General features: G+C 34.6%; 1 protein-coding gene across 13 annotated transcripts in view; it reads left to right on the forward strand.

Annotated features, from left to right (window-relative positions):
- TRPS1 (transcriptional repressor GATA binding 1) overlaps positions 1 to 20,614 on the forward strand; it is a 254,214-nt gene that overhangs the window by 42,266 nt on the left and 191,334 nt on the right. For 5 of the 13 annotated variants that reach the window (XM_054246302.2, XM_078353276.1, XM_035277198.3 and 2 more), the window contains 2 exons: positions 4,547 to 4,704; positions 8,237 to 9,165. In XM_054246302.2, coding sequence (XP_054102277.2) covers positions 4,668 to 4,704; positions 8,237 to 9,165 — 966 coding nt within the window. In that variant the 5' untranslated portion in view covers positions 4,547 to 4,667. The remainder of the gene's footprint in view (positions 1 to 4,546; positions 4,705 to 8,236; positions 9,166 to 20,614) is intronic. The other 8 variants (XM_078353278.1, XM_054246303.2, XM_035277203.3 and 5 more) reach the window with 2 other exon arrangements.

The following is a 20,614-nucleotide window of genomic DNA, read 5'->3' on the forward strand; positions in this document are numbered from 1 at the left end:
AAGATAAACATCTCTGGCCTGTGGAACTCATATATATTGACACTCTGAACTTACTTCTAAATCACATTTGTTGCGTGAGTGCATTACCTGGTTCATTGTAATGTTTTCGTGTTATCTGTTGGATACTTCTGTGGTTGTCCTCAGTCCATTGGTCTCAAATGGATGCAGGCCATTTAAATGGCTCCCTGTCGTACAGCACAGTTGGTTTGTGAGTTATTTCCTAGTTTCATGAGGAAGAACTGCTGTATATGAAGACACAAACTTACTTCCCTTCATTTTAGAGATATACACCCATGCACATGCACACATACAGAGTACATTACAAGTTCTCAGTATGTCTTCACAACATCTGTTTTAATCTTACATTACATTTGGCACGATTATTAATAATAATAATAAACCTTACCAAATATACTTGGCTTACTAGTGCTGTGAAGACAGCGAGCATTCTAATTGCACTATGTTATCTTTAGGGTAAGCATCTATTAGATTCACTATACTATATATGTGTGTCAGTTTACCAAATGGATTTGCAGTGATTGACAGATTTCTTAAGAGAGAACTAAGAAAGCTGTTAGTTATATTGGTGTATTGAGTTAATACTTGGGATTCTCTTTTCTATTGAATAACAGATTGGAAAACAGAAAAAAGCAACATTAATACTTAAAAAAAATAAACTACCTTTAGTATCCAAAGATAGCTTTCACCAAACGCTGGGAACATAGTCGAAAGCATTCCTACAAAGCACAGCACTTGTTATTTTTGTTATGAGTGAAAATCTAATTTACATACAATAAAATGTCAATTCACATCATAACAATCAAGATAAATAGAAACATTTATACTCTTCGATGAGCTACTCTTTTTGAACTTAAGTGCTGTGCTTGGCTCTTTGCCCGGAGAGCAGTTGAAATGTTCTAAGTTTAACAGAGAAGTAGGGATGAAGTTGAAATTGACTTGTGTGCAAATGCAAAGTCAGATTGATTGGCCTGTGTGAATCAACAGTTGTCACTGCAGATACTTTAATTGTTTATTTATTTATTTTTTGAAAGGAAAATGAAAGGAAAAACTACCTTTCTGAAGGGAAACAAACGGTAACATTTCTCAATTTGCACAGTGAAATGGTGATCTTATTCAAATCAGGGATTTTAATACATTTGCCTTTCGCCTGTTAAGAAAGAAAAAGTAATTCCAATTCATCTTGCCTTTTGAGGCTCGGTGATGTGGTCTTGATCTATTTTAGTTTCCCTAGTTAGTAAAATAGGTGCATTTTTAAAAGATATTTTCTTATGAAAGTATAATGGTTAATGAAATCTTTTCTTTAACATGCATTTTGCTATATGAAGACTCATTGTGGCAAAGAGGACATTATTATTTACTTACCACATATCTCCTTTTACCTAGACAAGTGCATTTGAAATGAAAGATATAAAATGTAAAGAACATAGCAAGATGAAATAAAAGCCTAATAAAATGTGTTTGGGCTAGCATCAAAACTCTTTGAAATAGGATATCTAAATAGTGTGCATTTTATCTCAGAGAGCTTTGGGTTAGTTCTAGTGTCCAGATGACTATTAATGGGCTTTTGTGTTCTGAAGCATATATTAATAGAAGTGATCATTTTGGATTAATTTGATGTGAAGTAATAAGAGATTTATTTGATGGAAGTTGTTTGAAGGTGATGACATTTAAAACTCAACAAGATTTAAGATGTTCAAAAATACCTTTAAAAAATTTGAGAACGGTCAATTAAGAGAGAGCAAATTAAATAGAAATGGATAGGAAAGAACAGAATCTGACATTGAGTTTATGAAGTTTGAAGCAGTTTACAAAAAAAGCGATCTACCATTGAAGTATTGCCCTGGAATCTGAAGAAATAGAAAACATCTAACCTCCTTCAGTGATTCTTGGGTTTGTGAATTGGATAAACAATGTTCTCTTGCATTTTATAGTTCACTTAAGCAATCTGATTTTGATCTGTATACATGGAGTAGACAGGATTCAAGTGTTTTTTTTTTCCCCAACCCAGTGAGCAAACACATATGTTCTTTCAAAACTCAACTGTATATGTTGTTCATATGGAAGCTATCTAGTTTGCTCTAGGCTTAAGATTTGACCTTCCTTTTATTTTGCTATCACTTGCTTAATTCTTTAAATTCTTTGTGGGAACTTTTGATCAAAAAAATCTTTTTTTCTCTCCCTTAAAAGTTTTTTAAAAATGAAAGCTACATGAAATGTGTAATTAATAACTCAGTATTCTTATGCTGGTGATACAAGCAAGCATGGAAGAAAACATATTTATCAAGGCGAAGACAATGATGACTTTTCTTTTTGTGCTAAGCTTTGATTTCAAACACTTGAAAGTTTTGTAATCTGGAAAGACAAAAAGAAAATGTCGTCTGTCATTATATATTATGAAAGTAAGACCTGCTGCTTATAGTTAAAAATTATATGCAACAAGATTTGAAACTGAGATCCAATTACAGGATCTTGCCCTCCTGATTTTTTTGAGTCTTATTCAGAATGTAGTGTGTGTGTGTACATATATATGCACATGCATATATGTATGTGAAATAATATTTGGAAAGATATTCAAAAGTTTCAATTTTCCTTGAGAAAGAGGAGTTCCTTATAGTCATTTTCCTTGCTTTTTAAACATATCTTTCCTTCTTAAATTAATGACAAATAATAAAATTAAAGTCATCTTGCTTAATGTATTTTGCACATAGCTGAGGTTGTTTATATTTACTGAACAAATGAGCATTGGGAGAAGTGAGTAATTGAAGGAAAGATGGGCTTCAGTTTTATTTAGACCACCGTTAGTAGTAGGTGGCTCACTATTCTATAGTCTTTCAATGCAACTGGACAAACATTTTAAAGGTAAAACTGAAGTACCATTAACCAGAACTATTATAGAGTCACAGAGGTGTGGGAATTTTGGAAATAATTTATTCAAATTCCCTTATTGTACAGGTAAAAACAGAGGCTCAGAGAAGCAAATGGATTTGCCCTTGATCCCACGAGCAGGTGATTTAAATCAGATGCGGAAACTGGTTCTGCAATCTCTATGCCAGTCTTACTCAGGTTTTGGTTATTTACTTTGCTTGGGGAAAAGATAGTACAAAGAATATAGAATTTACATGTCTTATCTTCAAGGAGTTCCTCATCTAATGGAAATAAATTTTAGTTCTTCTGCATTGAGCTGATGTGTGATCTAAGCTCTGTTGTTAAATTACTGTGATAGCTGATTTCTTTGGTTGAATAATTTATTTGATTGTCTATTGCAAGGTTAGTTGGAGTAAGAATATGTCATAATTGTATGCATGTATATGTTTATATTATATGTAATATATGAAATATAACTAAATCACTAGTGGCTAATTTACAATATCTAGGTAATGATAGAAAACTCGAAGCCCTTTTGCTATAAAGGTGCTCTCTTGAGAACATGAATCAGTGTTCTACAGGAGATATTTTTTTCTTATATGTTTAAGCACTTTCAATAGTGAGATAAAATAGTTATCAGAATTATTTGTGTAAGTCTAATGCTGATTACTTCTATTGCATAAATCTGTCTAATTGTGCTGTAACAGAAATAATGTACTTTTCTATTTTTATAAAAGTAAACACTTTTTCTAAGAAAGCAAAGAAAGCTTTTAGATTTGTTTTACTTAGGAGGGAATACAGTTAATTAAGAGTAGAAATTTATGATTTTTACAGATGGAATATCTTATAGCTCAGCAATGAAAATGAATACAAATTAAGTATTTGGGGGAAGCTACATACATTTTTAACCTGCTTAAATATCGTGGCATGTATAATATGCTTTCTCATTATCCGGGCTGTTTAGGTGGAGAATAATGTAAATGTAGGCCTGCTCACTACTGCATAGCCTCAGAGTTCAAGTTTTACTCTCACAATTAAATAGGGGGCTTCAATAGCAATTTTGAGCTTTGCAGTTCTCCTTTAAATTCTTTACCTCCTCTTTGTCAACTTCACTTTTAGCCCATTATCTAAAATGCAGTTCACAGTGGATTTACTCTAACGGACATTTTAAACTTTTCTGGGGGTAAGGTAGTCTGTATGAAGGATATTGCTATGTAGCAAGGTGATAAAGTTTAAAATAGGGTTGCCAAAACTAATGACAACGTTCATTGATATGATTATGTATTTTGATTGCTTTAAGATTTTCCCTATAAACGCCTTTGCTGGTGTTTACAAATTAAGATCTTTTACCCAGACCCCAATGTAGGTAAGTATTATGGTTATTAGGGTTGAGGAGGTTTTAGAGGTTAAATAATTGCACCAACATCACAGTCTGTTATGAAAATAACTTATGTCTTGTAGCCTTTTATATCACGTTCCTCCTTCTCTTGTTGCTTTATTAAAACCCAGGGGAGGGAGAGGATCTGCTCAAGATCTGCTCATGATTTTATGTCTTTCAGGCAGCCTATGATGCCGGCATATTAATGTATTTTAGGTGTGATACATTAAACCATGTTTACATCATTTAGGAAGGAAAATATTTTTTTGCTTTGTTTTGCAGATGTACAGATCAGCTCTCAAAATGTCTTCTGTGTCTTCCGAGCGTCTTCTAAGACAATTGCATTAGCCTCCTGCTAGTTGACTAATAGAATTAATAATTGTAAAAAGCACTCTAAAGCCACATGCCTTATGAAGTCAATGCTGGGTATGATTTTACAAGTATGTGATCTGTTTTTTCAAGTGAAAATGTTAACTGGAAAAGTTCTTGGCACATAGTAAAACATCGTGCAATCTGTTATTTGTCTTAGAGATAATAACTTGAGGGTGGCTATAGTCTTAATAGTATCTAACTTACAGCTTGCTAGGAGAGTTTCTTCCACTTAGAAGTAGACAAATGTGCTTATATTTATATAATCTGTCACTCTGAAAAATTATGATGATATAATTCTAGTAAAAATTATTTTTTTTCTATAGCTACAAAGTATAGTCAACTAAATTAAGCATATAGATTTTTGAAACAGCAACTAAAAGAACATACTCCTGCCCCCACAATCCAAAATAAAACCCAAATGACCTTTCTGATATTTCTCTGAAGTTCTGGCAGTTTAACGATCTTTGCAATGTATATTATTAAGGACTCTATTCAGCATAAGGAGTCATGAGTCTTAAGGGTTCTAAGTATCTGTTCTTGGGTAGAAGAAGGGACTGAAATTTTAGAAAAATGATAATTTAATTAAGTTGTGTTTTCTCTCAGTCACTAAAGATGCTGGTTGAGTAGATTCTAAACTAGTGACCCATTATATCTCTTCAGTGTAACAATAAATCAACAAGATCTAAAGCTTCTTTTTGTTTTGAAAAATAAGTTAATTTTTAAAATATTGATGTATTTAGATCTATTCTCTTTTAAGTATTTTATCTTGGTTCCCTTGCTATTTAAAATGTTGTCATTTTCCCAGTCACTCACATTGGCATTAACATACAGGCATAAAGCATTTTCTCTTCATTTTAAAGGAAAGATAAACTTAATGAATTAGATTATTTTTTTTCTGACTTCTTCATGAGTCCTATATTTTGATATAGGATTTTTGTATTTTTTTGTGTTAACTTACTCATTTCATTTAGGTGGTATGTTGTTAGAGTGCAGTCAATTTAAGAAGAAACAAATTATATAGTTATTCAGTAAGGGAAGACTATATTATAAAAGTTACTGAAGACATTATGTGTACTGAAAAGTATTAACAATGAGGAAATTCTGGAGGGAAAGGTAAGAGAAGTCGTATGAAGCCTCCACGTTTTTATGTGTAGGAGTGTCTGATCACAACGTAAAATATCCTTTTCTGTAAGCCAAGTTAAAACCATGCATATTTTGCTCAAACTTACGTTTTAAATGATAACTAATTTCTTCAGTTTGCCCATTTAGTCTTTTTTTCCCCTTTTTCGCTTTATTGACTACTAATAAATTTGCCCTTCAGTCTTCTGAGTATTTTCATACACCCCCAGGGCTTCTTTAGTCACTTTTGACAAAAGAAGAGAGAACTCCTCAAAGGTTGACATAACATGTAAGACATTGAAAAGCAAATATTAAAAAAAATTGGTTTACCAGTGTTTCCTTTTTTTAACAGTGGTTATCAGGCTTAGTTAATTTTAGGGCCTAATGGAATGACACAGAGGTAAGAAGCTCATATTCCTCTTCCTGCCTCCAGAAGTCAGGCAGATTTATATTGCCTCAGCACCATGTTCACTTGAAACTTCACTCTTTCATCCTGAGTATGCATATTTTGTTCCCAGAGGGAGGAGCTTCTATAGATACTGGATGAATAACATTATTGATGTCTCAGAAGAGCAGTGTACTTTCTTTCTCTCTCTCTCTCTTTTTTTTTTTTTGAGATGGAGTTTTGCTTTTGTCACCGAGGCTGGAGTGCAGTGGCGCAATCTCGGCTCACTGCAACCTCTGCCTCCTGGGTTTAAGCAGTTCTCCTGCCTTAGCCTCCTGAGTAGCTGCGATTACAGGTGTGCACTAATTTTTTGTATTTTTAGTAGAGTTAGTGTGCTAAATTTTGTATTTTTAGTTTTGCCATGTTGGACAGGCTGGTCTCAAATGCCTGACCTCAGGTGATCTGCCTGCCGTGGGCTCCCAAAGTGCTGAGTTTATAGGCGTGAGCCACTGCTCCTGGCCCAGTGTACTTTCTTAAGTATCATTATACCATTTTTGACATCATTCACTATGGCACATTTTTACTTTATAAACGACTCTGTATACTCTAGTGCACTATTCTTATTCAGTAATTCATATTATAAAAATTTCGCATGACCAGCTTTTCAGAAGCAAAGGTACACCTGTATAGTCAAAATCAGTGTGATTCTTTAGTACTTGTAAGAAATTATAGATGAAAATGACTAAACCATGTTATTAATTTGGATTTTCTCAGCACGTTTTGGATAATTGTGGTATAACTAACTCTGTTAGTCCTTATGGTGGAGTCAGCTAACAAAGACGCTTTGTTTTATTAGACTATCACAGGTGGAATTTTCCAAGAGACTTTGTGGTGATGACTTACACAGCACTCGAGAGTTTTTTTAAGCTGAGTGATTAAGAAACAGCAGCCATGGAACCCAGACCTCATCCAGCCTTTGTTAACGCATTCTTTAATTGACACTACACGAATTGTTTCTTAGTTTTTTTTTATATTCTTAGAGTTCTGACTCATTCTACTCCAGCAGAATAATTTAATCCAGTATTCTTCTTTTGACACCACTAACTTAACTTTGAGAGACATGGTTGAGCTAATGTGTAAAGGTGAACAATAGGAAGCTGCTAATATTTTGCTGTTTTGAGCTATACAAGGACAATGTCATATGGTTCAGGCTCAATATTGTTTCTTAGTCAGTTTCCAGGGTGCTCTTGACGGTGGAACAGGCACTGTTTTCATCAGGCTGTGTATGGATACCCAGAGCTTATTAGGTTCCCCAGCGTGCTGGACAGAGTCCTAGGAAAACCTGATCTGACCACTGTGATGCATATTAGGTCTTCCTTCTGACTTTCAGGCAAGCCCCAAGTGTGGTTTAAAGAAACTTGTTGGTGGGTCAGAGTTGGAACGTTGTCATCCTCCACTTCCTGAAAGTGATGGGGCAGTTTTTGCTCTGTTTATAACATGGCTGTTTCTTTCTTTTTGACTATGAAGATATTTTGTTTGAAACTATATTTACATCCTGGTTACATAGGGTAACAATATGGAATTCCAATTTATGTTATTTATATATACATATACGTACCATATAAATAAACATATGATGTCTTCTATAAAAATAAACACATATATATGTTTTATAAACATAACATGTATACATATTATACATATACATAATATAGAACATGTATAAATATATAAGCATGCGTATACATTGTCAGCTACAATCAAAAGAATAAATTGGAAAAATTTATTCCTGAAAAATATATTTTTCAGGAAAGAATAAGTAATAGGGAGGGTAGACCTAGTAATAAAAATAAATCCTTCATTATTCCTAAAACAACTTTAAAATAGTAAGTGAGCCAATCTTGGTTATAAAAGTAATTCTAAATGTAAATTGTTAGTTTTAGTCTTTTTGCTATTTTTAAAATTGACTTTTTTCCTAGAGGAAGCATTTGATTATGCACCTTAAAAAACTTGCATAAGTAAAATATTCCAGATTCAATTATATCTCTGTAACTTTCAAATAACATTGTATCTGCCTTTTCCCTGTATCTTTGCAGATATGGTCCGGAAAAAGAACCCCCCTCTGAGAAACGTTGCGAGTGAAGGCGAGGGCCAGATCCTGGAGCCTATAGGTACAGAAAGCAAGGTATCTGGAAAGAACAAAGAATTTTCTGCAGATCAGATGTCAGAAAATACGGATCAGAGTGATGCTGCAGAAGTAAATCATAAGGAGGAACATAGCTTGCATGTTCAAGATCCATCTTCTAGCAGTAAGAAGGACTTGAAAAGCGTAGTCCTGAGTGAGAAGGCTGGCTTCAATTATGAAAGCCCCAGTAAGGGAGGAAGCCTTCCCTCCTTTCCGCATGATGAGGTGACAGACAGAAATATGTTGGCTTTCTCATCTCCAGCTGCTGGGGGAGTCTGTGAGCCCTTGAAGTCTCCTCAAAGAGCAGAGGCAGATGACCCTCAAGACACGGCCTGCACCCCCTCAGGGGACTCATTGGAGACAAAGGAAGATCAGAAGATGTCACCAAAGGCTACGGAGGAAACAGGGCAAGCACACAGTGGTCAAGCCAATTGTCAAGGTTTGAGCCCAGTTTCAGTGGCCTCAAAAAACCCACAAGTGCCTTCAGATGGGGGTGTAAGACTGAATAAATCCAAAACTGACTTACTGGTGAATGATAACCCAGACCCGGCACCTCTGTCTCCGGAGCTTCAGGACTTTAAATGCAATATCTGTGGATATGGTTACTATGGCAACGACCCCACAGATCTGATTAAGCACTTCCGAAAGTATCACTTAGGACTGCATAACCGCACCAGGCAGGATGCTGAATTGGACAGCAAAATCTTGGCCCTTCATAACATGGTGCAGTTCAGCCATTCCAAAGACTTGCAGAAGGTCAACCGTTCAGTGTTTTCTGGTGTGCTGCAGGACATCAATTCTTCAAGGCCTGTTTTACTAAATGGGACCTACGATGTGCAGGTTTGTACTTTGTTTTGTTTCTTTGGACAGAAAAAGTTATTAGAAATGAAATGTGAGTTCTTAAATACGTGTTAAAACCAAGGTTCCAATACCAGACAGGTAGCCTGCTAGATCTAGCAGAAGAGATGGACACACTCCATAGATGCTTCATACAAGTATATTCAGAGTTGGCTGAAGACAACTCTTAGCCTCTTATCGTGGAAGACAATCCTAGCATTTATTTTTTTATTTTTTTAGTTTGGGAAAAAGTCTTTTCATGAAATTAGCTAAGCATCACATTTCTGGATGTATTTCATGGTAATTTAATGTTTCCACAGTCTTCCAGAAATGTTAATAAATCTTTATGGTTGTACGTGATAATGATTCATGCCTTGTTCTAGTTTTCAGATTATAAGGTTTTTGCTATAATCTTCCCTTTAGTGAGGATCTTTCCCGTATCTTGGATTAGAATATGATTGTATATTCATCCTGACTAAATTTGGGCCATTTTGATGGTTGCAAAGTCATACTTTTGGAAAGGCAAAATAATTGCAAATGAAAACTGGGAAATAACATTTTACATTGATTAAAAAGAAGTAAATGTGATTGTAAGTACTAGGGACACCAGAATGACCTTGGTACAGACCAAAAAGCATTCCTTTCTGCATTTAAGGAAAATGGCAATAATTTATGAAAGCATTTAGTAATAATTTAGATTTTTACTTTTATTAAAAACAGCATACCTCTTTGATCTATCTTTCTGTCTTTAGTTTATAGCATATTTGAAATGGAAAAAAAAGAAACTCTTACATTTTGAATAGAATGAAACACAGAACTGAGTCTAAATAAATGTATACATTTAATTTTAGTAATTTTAGCATAGTTAAAACTCATGGTAAGCTGGAGAATGTGTATTAGTTTTGTTACAGTTTGTAGACTTTTATTGTATGATAAGGCCAGGGGGATTTCAAAACATATTAGCTTTACTGGTAACCATTTTTAGGAATGATTAGAGGTACCAGAGAACTAATGAGACAATCCCTTAAAATAGTAGTCATTTTTATCAACTCGATAGCTACAGCTCGTTTGCCTCAAACCTCTCTGTTGACTTAATGCCAGTTAAGAAAGTCAGGCAAAGAGGTTATAAATGAGAGGTAGTGAACCTATTTTGCAATACTTGTAAGAAGAATCAGAAGAAAAATTTCTGAGTCCTTTAAATGTCAGAATGGCAATCTTATCACTTTAAGGGAGATGTAAAGAAGAACTCTTAAGATGCCAGTTTCATTTTGGTAAAAAGCACTCTAAAAATTCTACCTAAGTTTGTGAATTTCCACAAATAGAATTATTTCTGCAGAGCAGCAAATTAAACCAACATAGTTATTATGCATGAAAGCTACATGCTTTGAACTGCTGTCTATTAAAGATCATTTCACTGTCTTATGTCAGATACACTACGCTGTCAAACTATGACTGGAAAGCAAATACGTGTTTTAGATAAAAGGGTTGGGAGTGAATAATGTCAGTATGTGAAATGGTGTTTTATAATTAGCAAGTAATATGATGTTAATACCTGGATTTCCGGCAGGAGTTTCAGTTTGTTCACTCTGGGGAGAACTTCTGAGGGAAGCTGATCTAGGCTGTCAGGAAGGCTCTAAAAAAGAAGATTACTAAGGCCTATAGTTTGGAGGAATTCAGATTTTTAAACACACTTCCATTTCCCCCAAACAGTTATTTGTTAGGTTCTTAGTTATTTATAGTAAAGTTTATGTTGGTAGAAGGAGCTGGACACTTTTCCTGGGCAGGGATTTTAGAAGTAAAACAGATGTGTGAGCTATCTGAGTTTGAACTAATAGAACTAGAAATAAAACAGCTGATCCTAGACTATGCTGTCCACTAAATCCTTGTAGCACACAGCAAGGAAGACAAAAAGTGGTAGGAAAGAGCATGCAGGAACATAATCTTGTTAAGATCAAATTTTTTCCAAGATAAATAATATTGCTAAAAATGGAAAAAAGTAATCTGTGGAAACAGTGCGTGATTGTTTCAAACAAATGACTGGATTTTGAAACGAGTCTAAAGGGTTAACTTCAATTTGTGAGGATAACAGTGAATATACTTGCAGGCCAAATGTTAATCTTGAATGCTTTGCACATATGCCAGATACTGATACAGAAAAATGTCTGAAGATAAGCAACTTATTAATATTTGTATGCTGAAATAAATATTGAAAACTTTTTCAATATGCATAAAATGAATAAAAACAGATCTGAAATTTCCTTTTTTACCCACAAGTTTGTGTTGCTGAAATGCTATTTGAGAGATTCTTTCCTTAGTGGTTAAACTTCGTGGAGGCTAAAAGCTATGGGAGATAAAATGCTGACTATAGAATTTCTTTGATGCAGTTTTGTCAGAAATATATCGTAAGTTAATGGCTTGTGTGTTCTGATACAAAGATGTTGGTAAATAGGAGTATTACAGACAAATAAGCATTCGATTTTAGGAATTATTTATATAAATCTATAATTTAACCTAATTGAAGTAATAGATGAAGAATTCGTTAATCTTTTTCAATTAAACTTGCTTTTAAAAAAACATTCAGAACAGTTGGTGGTTAATGATAGATTTATGACATTTTAGGCCAAGACAAAAGGAGCCGAAGCCAAAAGCAAAAGGCTTAAAGGACTCTATGGCTTTGATCTATATTTTGGTTTGACATGGATGGTTTTAAATAATTTGAATGGACTTGAGTGCAAATATAAGATACAGTTGGGAAAAAGAAATACAGTAATTTAAATAAATTCTAAGATTTCCAGTTCTAAGTGCAAGTTATTTCAAATATACTTGGAGGAATAATTGAAATTTAGACATGCTTGTACTGATAATATCCACTTTTGTGCAGATTACATCACAGATGACTGAATCCAAGAATTATAACTTTGTAAAAATACTGTCAAATAACAATGTTTCTTTGTGCTGCATAGTAGATAGAGCCCCAGCCGGATAACGAAGGTCACTATAAACAGCCATAAGAAAGCCAGGACTGTCCTTTCTAAGTCTGTGGCATTTATCAGATTCTCCCCCCAACTCCTTAAGGTAGCATGCCCAGCCTTGAAAGGAGATGACATGTCAATTCTTTACAAGAAAACAAGAGAAGCTGTAATGGCTAGTTTAGAACAAACTGATTTGACCAGGATGTTAGTTTCCCAGTTTTTCATTTATCCTGCATGTTCTATCAATTGTCATGCTTAAATTTTTAAAAATAATATATGCAGAGTGATTGGTTAGCTCTTCATGTAATGTTTCCTATCTTTATTGAGCCATTGAGGCTCACATAGAGACCGATCATAGAAGAGATCCAGTTCTTAAAAAAGTATTTACAGCTTCTATCTATCTATCTATCTATCTATCTATCTATCTATCTATCTATCTATCTATCATCTATCTATCTATCTATCTATCTATCTAGCTATTTCGAGATGGAGTCTCACTCTGTTACTCAGGCTGGAGTGCAGTGGTGCAACCTTGGCTCACTGCAACCTCCACTTCCCAGGTTCAAGTGATTCTCCTGCTTCAGTTTCCTGAGTATTTGAGATTACAGGTGCGCACCACCACGCCTGGCTAATTTTTTTTTTTTTACTGTTAGCAAAGACGAGTTTTCACCATGTTGGCCAGGCTGGTCTTGAACTCCTGACATTGTGACACACCACCTCAGCCTCCCAAAGTGCTAGGATTACAGATGTGAGCCACCTCACCTGGCCAGCTTCTTTCTTTTTAATCTGCTTTATTATGCTTACATTTAAACCATTGCTGAATGGAAGCCTGCATTAACGACGTGGCCTTTGCTATTTCATTAGGGCTTAATGTGCTGTGCATTAGGGCGTTGGCATCATCTTTATGGGGGAAGTTTTAGCCCTCAGATCAGGTTATAAAAGTAGGAGTCTTGTCAAGTTGTGCTTCCCACGGGAAAGTGTTTATGCTATCCCAAGTTCATAAGCTCATGATATATATGTTGCCTTTTCATATTAGTAAATTCTTTTGATTACTGCATTATTCAGGACTCTAAGAAGATAGCTACTGGTTTCCAGCTATTAAACTTCTTTTGGGCCTTATTGAAATTCTAAGGTTAATAGAAGAATCACGTAATTAACTTACCAAGGACTGTCTTCTGTTTGAGCTAGGAGTGTTACATTTCTGTGTTTTAAATATTTTTATCAGAGTTGCACAATATGTCATGGTAGAAGCAGGAAGAAAAGATTTTAGAGAGAGGAAGTAACCTTTGGATTTGTATTTTCAACATATTTAATTGTATGAGTTTTAGAGATTTTGAACATGTATCAGTACATTCATTTGTGCAGGGGATTACAGTTTGATTTGAAAAAAAATTAGAGACTATTAATCTCATTGTGGTTTATTTGACTTGTGTTGAATTTTACTTCTAAACATTTAGTTTTTCCTTGGCATTTTCTTTGATCTGGAGTAGGAGGGAAGTTGTAGATCTTAGCAGGTTCTGTTTCTTTGTTTTTCTGAGTTGAGGACAATTGCAGTTTAGAAAAACTGGTAAATGAGACTTTAATCAATTCAGACTGTCTGTAGAATCCAGAATGCTTGGCATATGAACCCACACTTCTTTTTCAGGACTGTCTCTCTTTAACAAGTATTAAAGTGTGCAAAATAAAACATATGCTCACCCCAAGGCCATAAAGCTAGGGAAAGTTCTGGTATTTACCAGGTTATTTTCATCAGTGGAGATGGCAGAGCTGGATAATGTAGCCACCCTAGTAGAATAGTTCAGCTATCATTACTAATCCCTTTACCTGCATGATAGTTAAATCTTTTTTGACCTTGTTCACGAGACTTGGTATGATCTTTGATTTTTGGTTTATTTGTTATCATTTAAAAGAACATGTATAATTTTGTTGAATATCAGTGTTTCTCTGTAGGCAGAATGTTTACGAGAAGAAATTATGGTTATAAGTGGATCCAATCAAATTTAGCATTATTCAACTCCTAAGAAAAAGCTTTACCTCTCAAATGATCTGCTCTGCTAACCTTATCAAGTCTGGAGATTATTCAGTGTTTTTTATTTCTTGGATCATTGTAATTATAGCATACGGGCAGCTGTTAGAAACAGAGATATACAAGTAGTATGCCAATATGGGGAAAGTTTGAATAGAGAAGTTGTTCCGTTTCATTTTCTGATTTACTTTGTGGAGTCTAATTCAGACAATCATTAGACCATAGATCACTTGAATTCTTCATCATGTGATCCATATTCTGAAGCAAATGTTATATATATTCAGAATATTATGTAAATCCTTGTTTAATTTTAATTTTAAAATTTAAAATAATTTTAAAATTTATTTTTTCTGTCTTAAAGTTGATTCATACTTCTTTCATCTTTTATTTTACATAATCAAAATTTGTACAGATCCCTTATTTTTTTTCAATTTTGGATTCACATCTAATAATAGCTAAAATTTACTAAGGGTTTCTTATGTGCATTTGTGAAGCTCAGTTCTTTACATGTATTAATCAACTCACCTTCATAAAAGCCCTAGAAGTAAACACTAACCTTATGTCCATTAAAAAAAAATAAGGAAACAGCGTAGATTAGAGTATCCTGCCCAAGATCACAGAGTTGCATAAGAAGAGAGAATGGGATATAAACCAGAATAGACAGGCTATGAAAGCTTGTCTTCACAACCACACTGATACATGGCCTTGCCAAACATGAGTCTGAGTTTACTGCCAATAGAAAAGCAATGGAAGATAGGCCAACTGCTTGTAAGGGAGGAGGTAGAAGACTGGTAAATCAGAGCTGTTTGGTGCAGTCTCTCAATCAGGTTGATTTTGGGGACTGGTGTGATTTCTTTGAGACTGTGTGTTATCTGCTCCATGTAGTGTAATGCTACTTTATTTGAATTTACTAAGTTTCTATTTGAAATCAGCAAAATGAAAGTTAAATTTGCTTACCTGTCTTTTTCAAATTACTGTGATTCATTTTTCCCTGGTACTTTTGCTGCAGAAACTAGTTCCAGTAGAGTGAGTAAGGTGCAAAGTTTGATGTAATCAATTAAGGATGTAATGTTTGATCCCCAAATTAAGGGATATTTCATCCATGTGTTTGACTTATTTTGTACTCCCCTTATTTAAAGGACTTTGTTTTAAGAATTTATGATTTAAATGATGGTCTGAAAGTTGTCTTATGCTCTTCTAGTTACCAGGCACAATTTAGTTTGTTTTTTTCCATGCAGATTATATGTTAAGGAGATGCACTCCATTCTCATTTATGTCCTCCAAGGCTGTGTAATTAAGGTTTTATCCTCTGCCTACATTCAGTGCAGGAATGGGTGTGGAAGCAGAGAACAAATCGGAATACTTTTAGAGTGTTCAATTTGAGTGTGCTGGATTCTGCAGACATATTTGAAGCCATGTGATTTCATTGGATTGAGAAAGTGCTAGAGGGGTGGGACATAGTGAGGAGCTTGGGAATTCACAGAGTCTCCACAGAGTCTCCTGGTCTAGCATTTCTCCTTTCATATTTAGGTGAACTGTTGATATAAGATTAAAGAATGCCTGCATCCTTTCATGTGTCCAGGAACATATTTGGGAATCTTATTATAAACGATGGTTTGTTCTAAGACCTGTTTTTCCAGCTGGTGCGAAGCTCCGTCTTAATATTCGTTGGCGCTTCAAAGTCAACATGTGTAGAAGTGAAGTTCCCCACAACAACTTTCTTTGTGCCTCCTTTCTTTTTTACTTCTGATTTCAACGACGTTGGGCTGGAGATTTTGGAGTTACCTTGGATTTCTTTTTGTTATCACTCCTCTAACATGCCCCATTGTTCCTTTCTTAATTTATTTATTGTCTTTCAAGTAAATCCTTTCAAGTAAAAAATTACTTGTTTCAGGTAAATCTTATTGGTTTCTTTTCTGTTTCTCTATATTTATCTTCCCTTCTTGCCTCTTCCTTTGCCTTCTTTTCTTACCTCCCATTCTTTCCTCTCTTCCTCCTCCTCCTCCTCCTCATCTTCCTCTCCTTTCCTTTGATTTCTTTTTTCTGTTCTTTCTTGTTTCTTCTTCCTTCTGTTTTTATTTCCTTCCTCCTTCCCTCTTCTTCTTCCTTCTCTCCTTCTTTGTCTCTTTTTTCTTTTATTTTCTTCTGTACTCTCTTTTTCTCTTCTTCCTTCTCTTTTTTCCTCCTGCCTTCTCCCCTTCCTTCTTTCCTTTAATTTTTAAAAATTCTATTTATAGATAAATTGTCCTTCATTTTATAGCAAGTATGGGTCTACTTCTGTTGAAACATATCATCTAATTATACTTGCATATGTAAATATCAGCTATCCAATAAGACATTACCTATCCAAATTAAATCTCACTATTCTTCTAGAAGTGATAATAGTAAGAATAAGGCTAGCATATTTATATAACTTGTTACATAGTAAGCACCATTATGTAGCAGATTCCATTTAAAGATTTGATAATGTCTCTACCCTCCTCAATATTTCCTGAGAGCAGCTTGCATTGTCTTACTCTCACTGATGCTTTTACTAGTTTTGTTTCCTTCACCTGAAATGCCTTTCCCTGATGACTGCCTTTGAGGCTAATCTTCAGATATCAGCTCATCTGTTCCCAGCTCAGTTGTTACTTTTGGGAGCCTTTGCTGACTCCTCAGGCTGGGTTAGGGGCTCTTCCTCTGTGTTGTCATGGAACCTGTTATGTGTCTCAGCAGGAGCATGTATTTCACTGTTGTCATCTTTTTAGTTGTGAGCTTCTTGTGCTAAACCACAGACATGTTAACATTTTGTACTATGTCATTCTTTTTGTATTTCCAGTGCTTGGCACATAGTAGATTGTTAACACAGCACCCTTCCCTGGAGAGAGGATAGTCTATATTTTCAGAGATTAGATTTTTTCTTTTCCCATTAAGATGCTCTTTAGATACATGTATAATTCTGACATATTTCCATTAGGAGCCAGCAGCAGCTGCAGGTTGGATTCTGTGGAGGAGTGCTAGGGGAATTCGCTTAGCTTTGTAACCCACTTGAACTTCATTTTCTTTTATTTATTTTTCCCATAAAGGATTGTCTTCCAAATTATTAAGATAGACTTTTTTTTTTTTTTTTTTTTTTTTTTTTTTTTTTTTTTTGGAGTCTCGCTGTGTTGCTCAGGCTGGAGTGCAGTGGCACAGTCTCAGCTCACTGAAACCTCTGCCTCCCAGGCTCAAGCAATTCTCCTGCCTCAACCTCCCAAGTAGCTGGGATTACAAGCACCTGCCACCACACCTAGCTAATTTTTGTATTTTTATTAGAGATAGGGTATCACCATGTTGGCCAGGCTGGTCTCGAACTCTTGACCTTAGGTGATCCGCCTGCCTCAGGCTCCAAAAGTACTGGGATTACTTACAGGTGTGAGCCATTGCCCCTGGCCTATTAAGATGAACTTTAAGATTTTTTTGGTCTCTGTCATCCCAAATACCAGATAAATATAGAAAAATTAATTCAGAGTTATACTGAGTAAAATGAGAAAAACAGTTTAGGGTAAACTGTTTATTGCTGTAATGCACAAAGCTGGTAATAGAAATGTGCTTAATGAGGAATATGCAGTATTTTCTTCTTCAGTGTGCCCTGTGTAGGTGTTTACCTTTTGGTTTCCCCCATACCTTCCCCAGCCAACTGGGCTCTTATGTTATAAATCCAAATGAGGGAGTTGTCACTGATAGGATTAGACCTCAGAAATAAGCTATGCATGGCATGAGAGCAAGATGATTGTCATATAATTAGATTTGTTATTGAAATTCTTAAGCACTCATTCTCCATCAAAAGTATATAATTGAAGCACAGTCTATATTCTAGAATTTTTTTTGAAGCACTGTACATGCAGAAACATTCCTGATGTATATAAGCAGATTAATTCTGACTGTAGTTATTTTCAGCCAAGATCTGCCCCTTCAGATTTTTTTTCAAGTTATTTGAAATATCAGTATTTGAACAGTAAATTTTTTTAACAACTTAGCTTTTTATTTTTAAGGTTTTAACTCTTAGACTATCAGCCCATAACCTCAAGTTCTCTTAAATTAGTACCCTTATGATTGTCTCTGTTGCTATCAATTATAGTACTTGAAAATGAACCACATCTGAGAAAAGGTTTGTGTTTAGTTCAAACAACTCTTTCTTTGCTCCATTGAAAATAAGTACATGTGCTAAAGTGTCATTTTAAGAGCTCTGAGGTTTTAAGAAATATTTTCCTTTGACAGATTATTTTAGATACTATTCTTATTAGATTTTGCTCCATGTTATTGGGAGAAAAGAAAGAAATGGAGGTTAATGACCTTGAAAAAAACACCTCTACAGTAAAACATTTTTTTTTCTGTGTGTGAAAAGATATATGTAAATAAATTATAAATGAAACCATGGAAAACACTTCATGAAAGGAATAGTTTTTTAAACCAGGGCTAAAATCAAATATAAAAAGCTATGCTAGTCCCTAGTCAGTGAAAAAGACTTTATAATCTGTTTCTTTTTGTGCCTTAATTTTTTTTAGGTTTTTATATATCACTTTAATTCACAATCAAATGACTCCATAGTCAGTCATTTGCTCGTGGGTGAAAGATGCATTTTGTAGTGTCTTGAAGAAACCTACGTATGTCAGGTCAAGTCAGTGGTAAAGGTGCCATGAAATACTGTGACCAGCATATGTTAGGTAACTCAGTGGGCCTTGGTGTGAAATTTTCATGTGTTCATAATGCCCTTAATTTATTCATGCATTCAATCAAAATGCATTGAGCCCTGACTTTCTTCTAGATACGAATACGACTGTTCCTGTAGCTCAAGAAGCAATATAAACAGAAGCATTAGCTTAGTAACAGCAGATTGAACCTTTGCATTTACAGCTAAGAATATTGATAGTGACAAGTGTGTGAGTTTGTCACTGAATGAATTTATCACTTCTGTTCTATTTAATCTCTTTATCCCATTTGCAGGAAAAATTTACTTGAATGATTCATTGTATTAAATAATAATCCTATCTGTGTACGTGTTACTGTTGAGTGTGCTATCTAATATGGTATTGCCTGGCTAACTGTGGTTATTTAACTCTCAGGCTGGGAACGGTGGTGTATGCCTGCAATTCCAGCACTTTGAGAGGCTGAGGCAAGTAGATAGCTTGAGACCAGGAGTTCGAGACCAGTCTGGGCAACATGGTGAAACCCTGTCTCCACTAAAAACACAAAAATTAGCTGGGTGTGGTTACATGTGTCTATATTCCCAGCTACTCTGGAGGCTGAGGTGAAAGGATGGCTTGAGCCCAGGAGGCAGAGGTTACAATGAGTGGATATCATGCCATTGCACTCCAGCCTGAGTGACAGAGTGAGACCCTGTCTCTAAAAAAGAATTGTTTTAAATAAATAAATCTCAGTAATTACAAATAAATTAATGAAACACTAAGAAAAGTACATGAATATAAATTTAAAAATTAGTTCTTCTAGTGGCTACCATATTGGACAAGGAAGACTGTGGAACATTTTCATCATCTCAGAAAGTACTGTTAGCACAAATCTATAGTTCTTACTTGATCCTCACAATAATCCTATAAAATGGCAAGTTGTACTGTATTATATCCATAGAGTCCAGGAAACTGAGGTGCCAGGAGGTTAAATAATGTATGTTTTCATAGAATTTGAGCTAGAGAACTTCCTCTAGAAGCAAATAAATACAGGCTGATATAAATACAAATGAATAAAGGGTTTTATTTACAATTTTCTTTATCTTAAACTGTAAGCATCTTGAAGGCAGAGATGTTATCTGCCTCCTTCAATATTATATCCCTAATATCTGTCACAGAGTCTGATACAAGCAGAACACTTAGTTACACTAATTAGATGGATAAATATATGTAGTTTTAGGCCCAAGCAGAATTTACAGTTTAATATAATTGTAAAAATTTGGACATCTCTATCAAATGAAGAAGCAGTAAATTTTTCTACTCCATGTTGGATTCAGCCATTTGAAGTTTGCAATAATTCTATGAATGTGTAGGCACTGTTTCCATACAATAAGTTGTAATAAATCGTTGCTGCAAACACTTATTTTGTATAATTGCTCTCACTGTATATTTGTTTTTACTCTAAAAAAGAATATATTTAAAATAGCATATATGGGGCAGGCAAATAAAATGGTCAGTAGACATCAATAGTGTCTTCTAAAATAATAAATTATGTTTTATTTTAGAATGGCATTTAAATGTTTTATATCAGTTATATTTCACTATGACTTCAGTGTGTATCTACTAGTATAGAAAGTAAAAAAAATTACACAAATATAGCTTTTAGATTTTCTTTTTGAAAGAAAAAAGGAATACAATCCTGTCACTATGCTTTTCAAAATTGCCTTTTAAAATATATGATTCTAATATTATATTCGCTTTTAATAATATATAATACAAACCTTATTTACTGATATTAACCAAAGGCA

Source organism: Callithrix jacchus, chromosome 16, assembly GCF_049354715.1.
Source record: "Callithrix jacchus isolate 240 chromosome 16, calJac240_pri, whole genome shotgun sequence".
NCBI classification, from domain to species: Eukaryota; Metazoa; Chordata; class Mammalia; order Primates; family Cebidae; genus Callithrix; species Callithrix jacchus.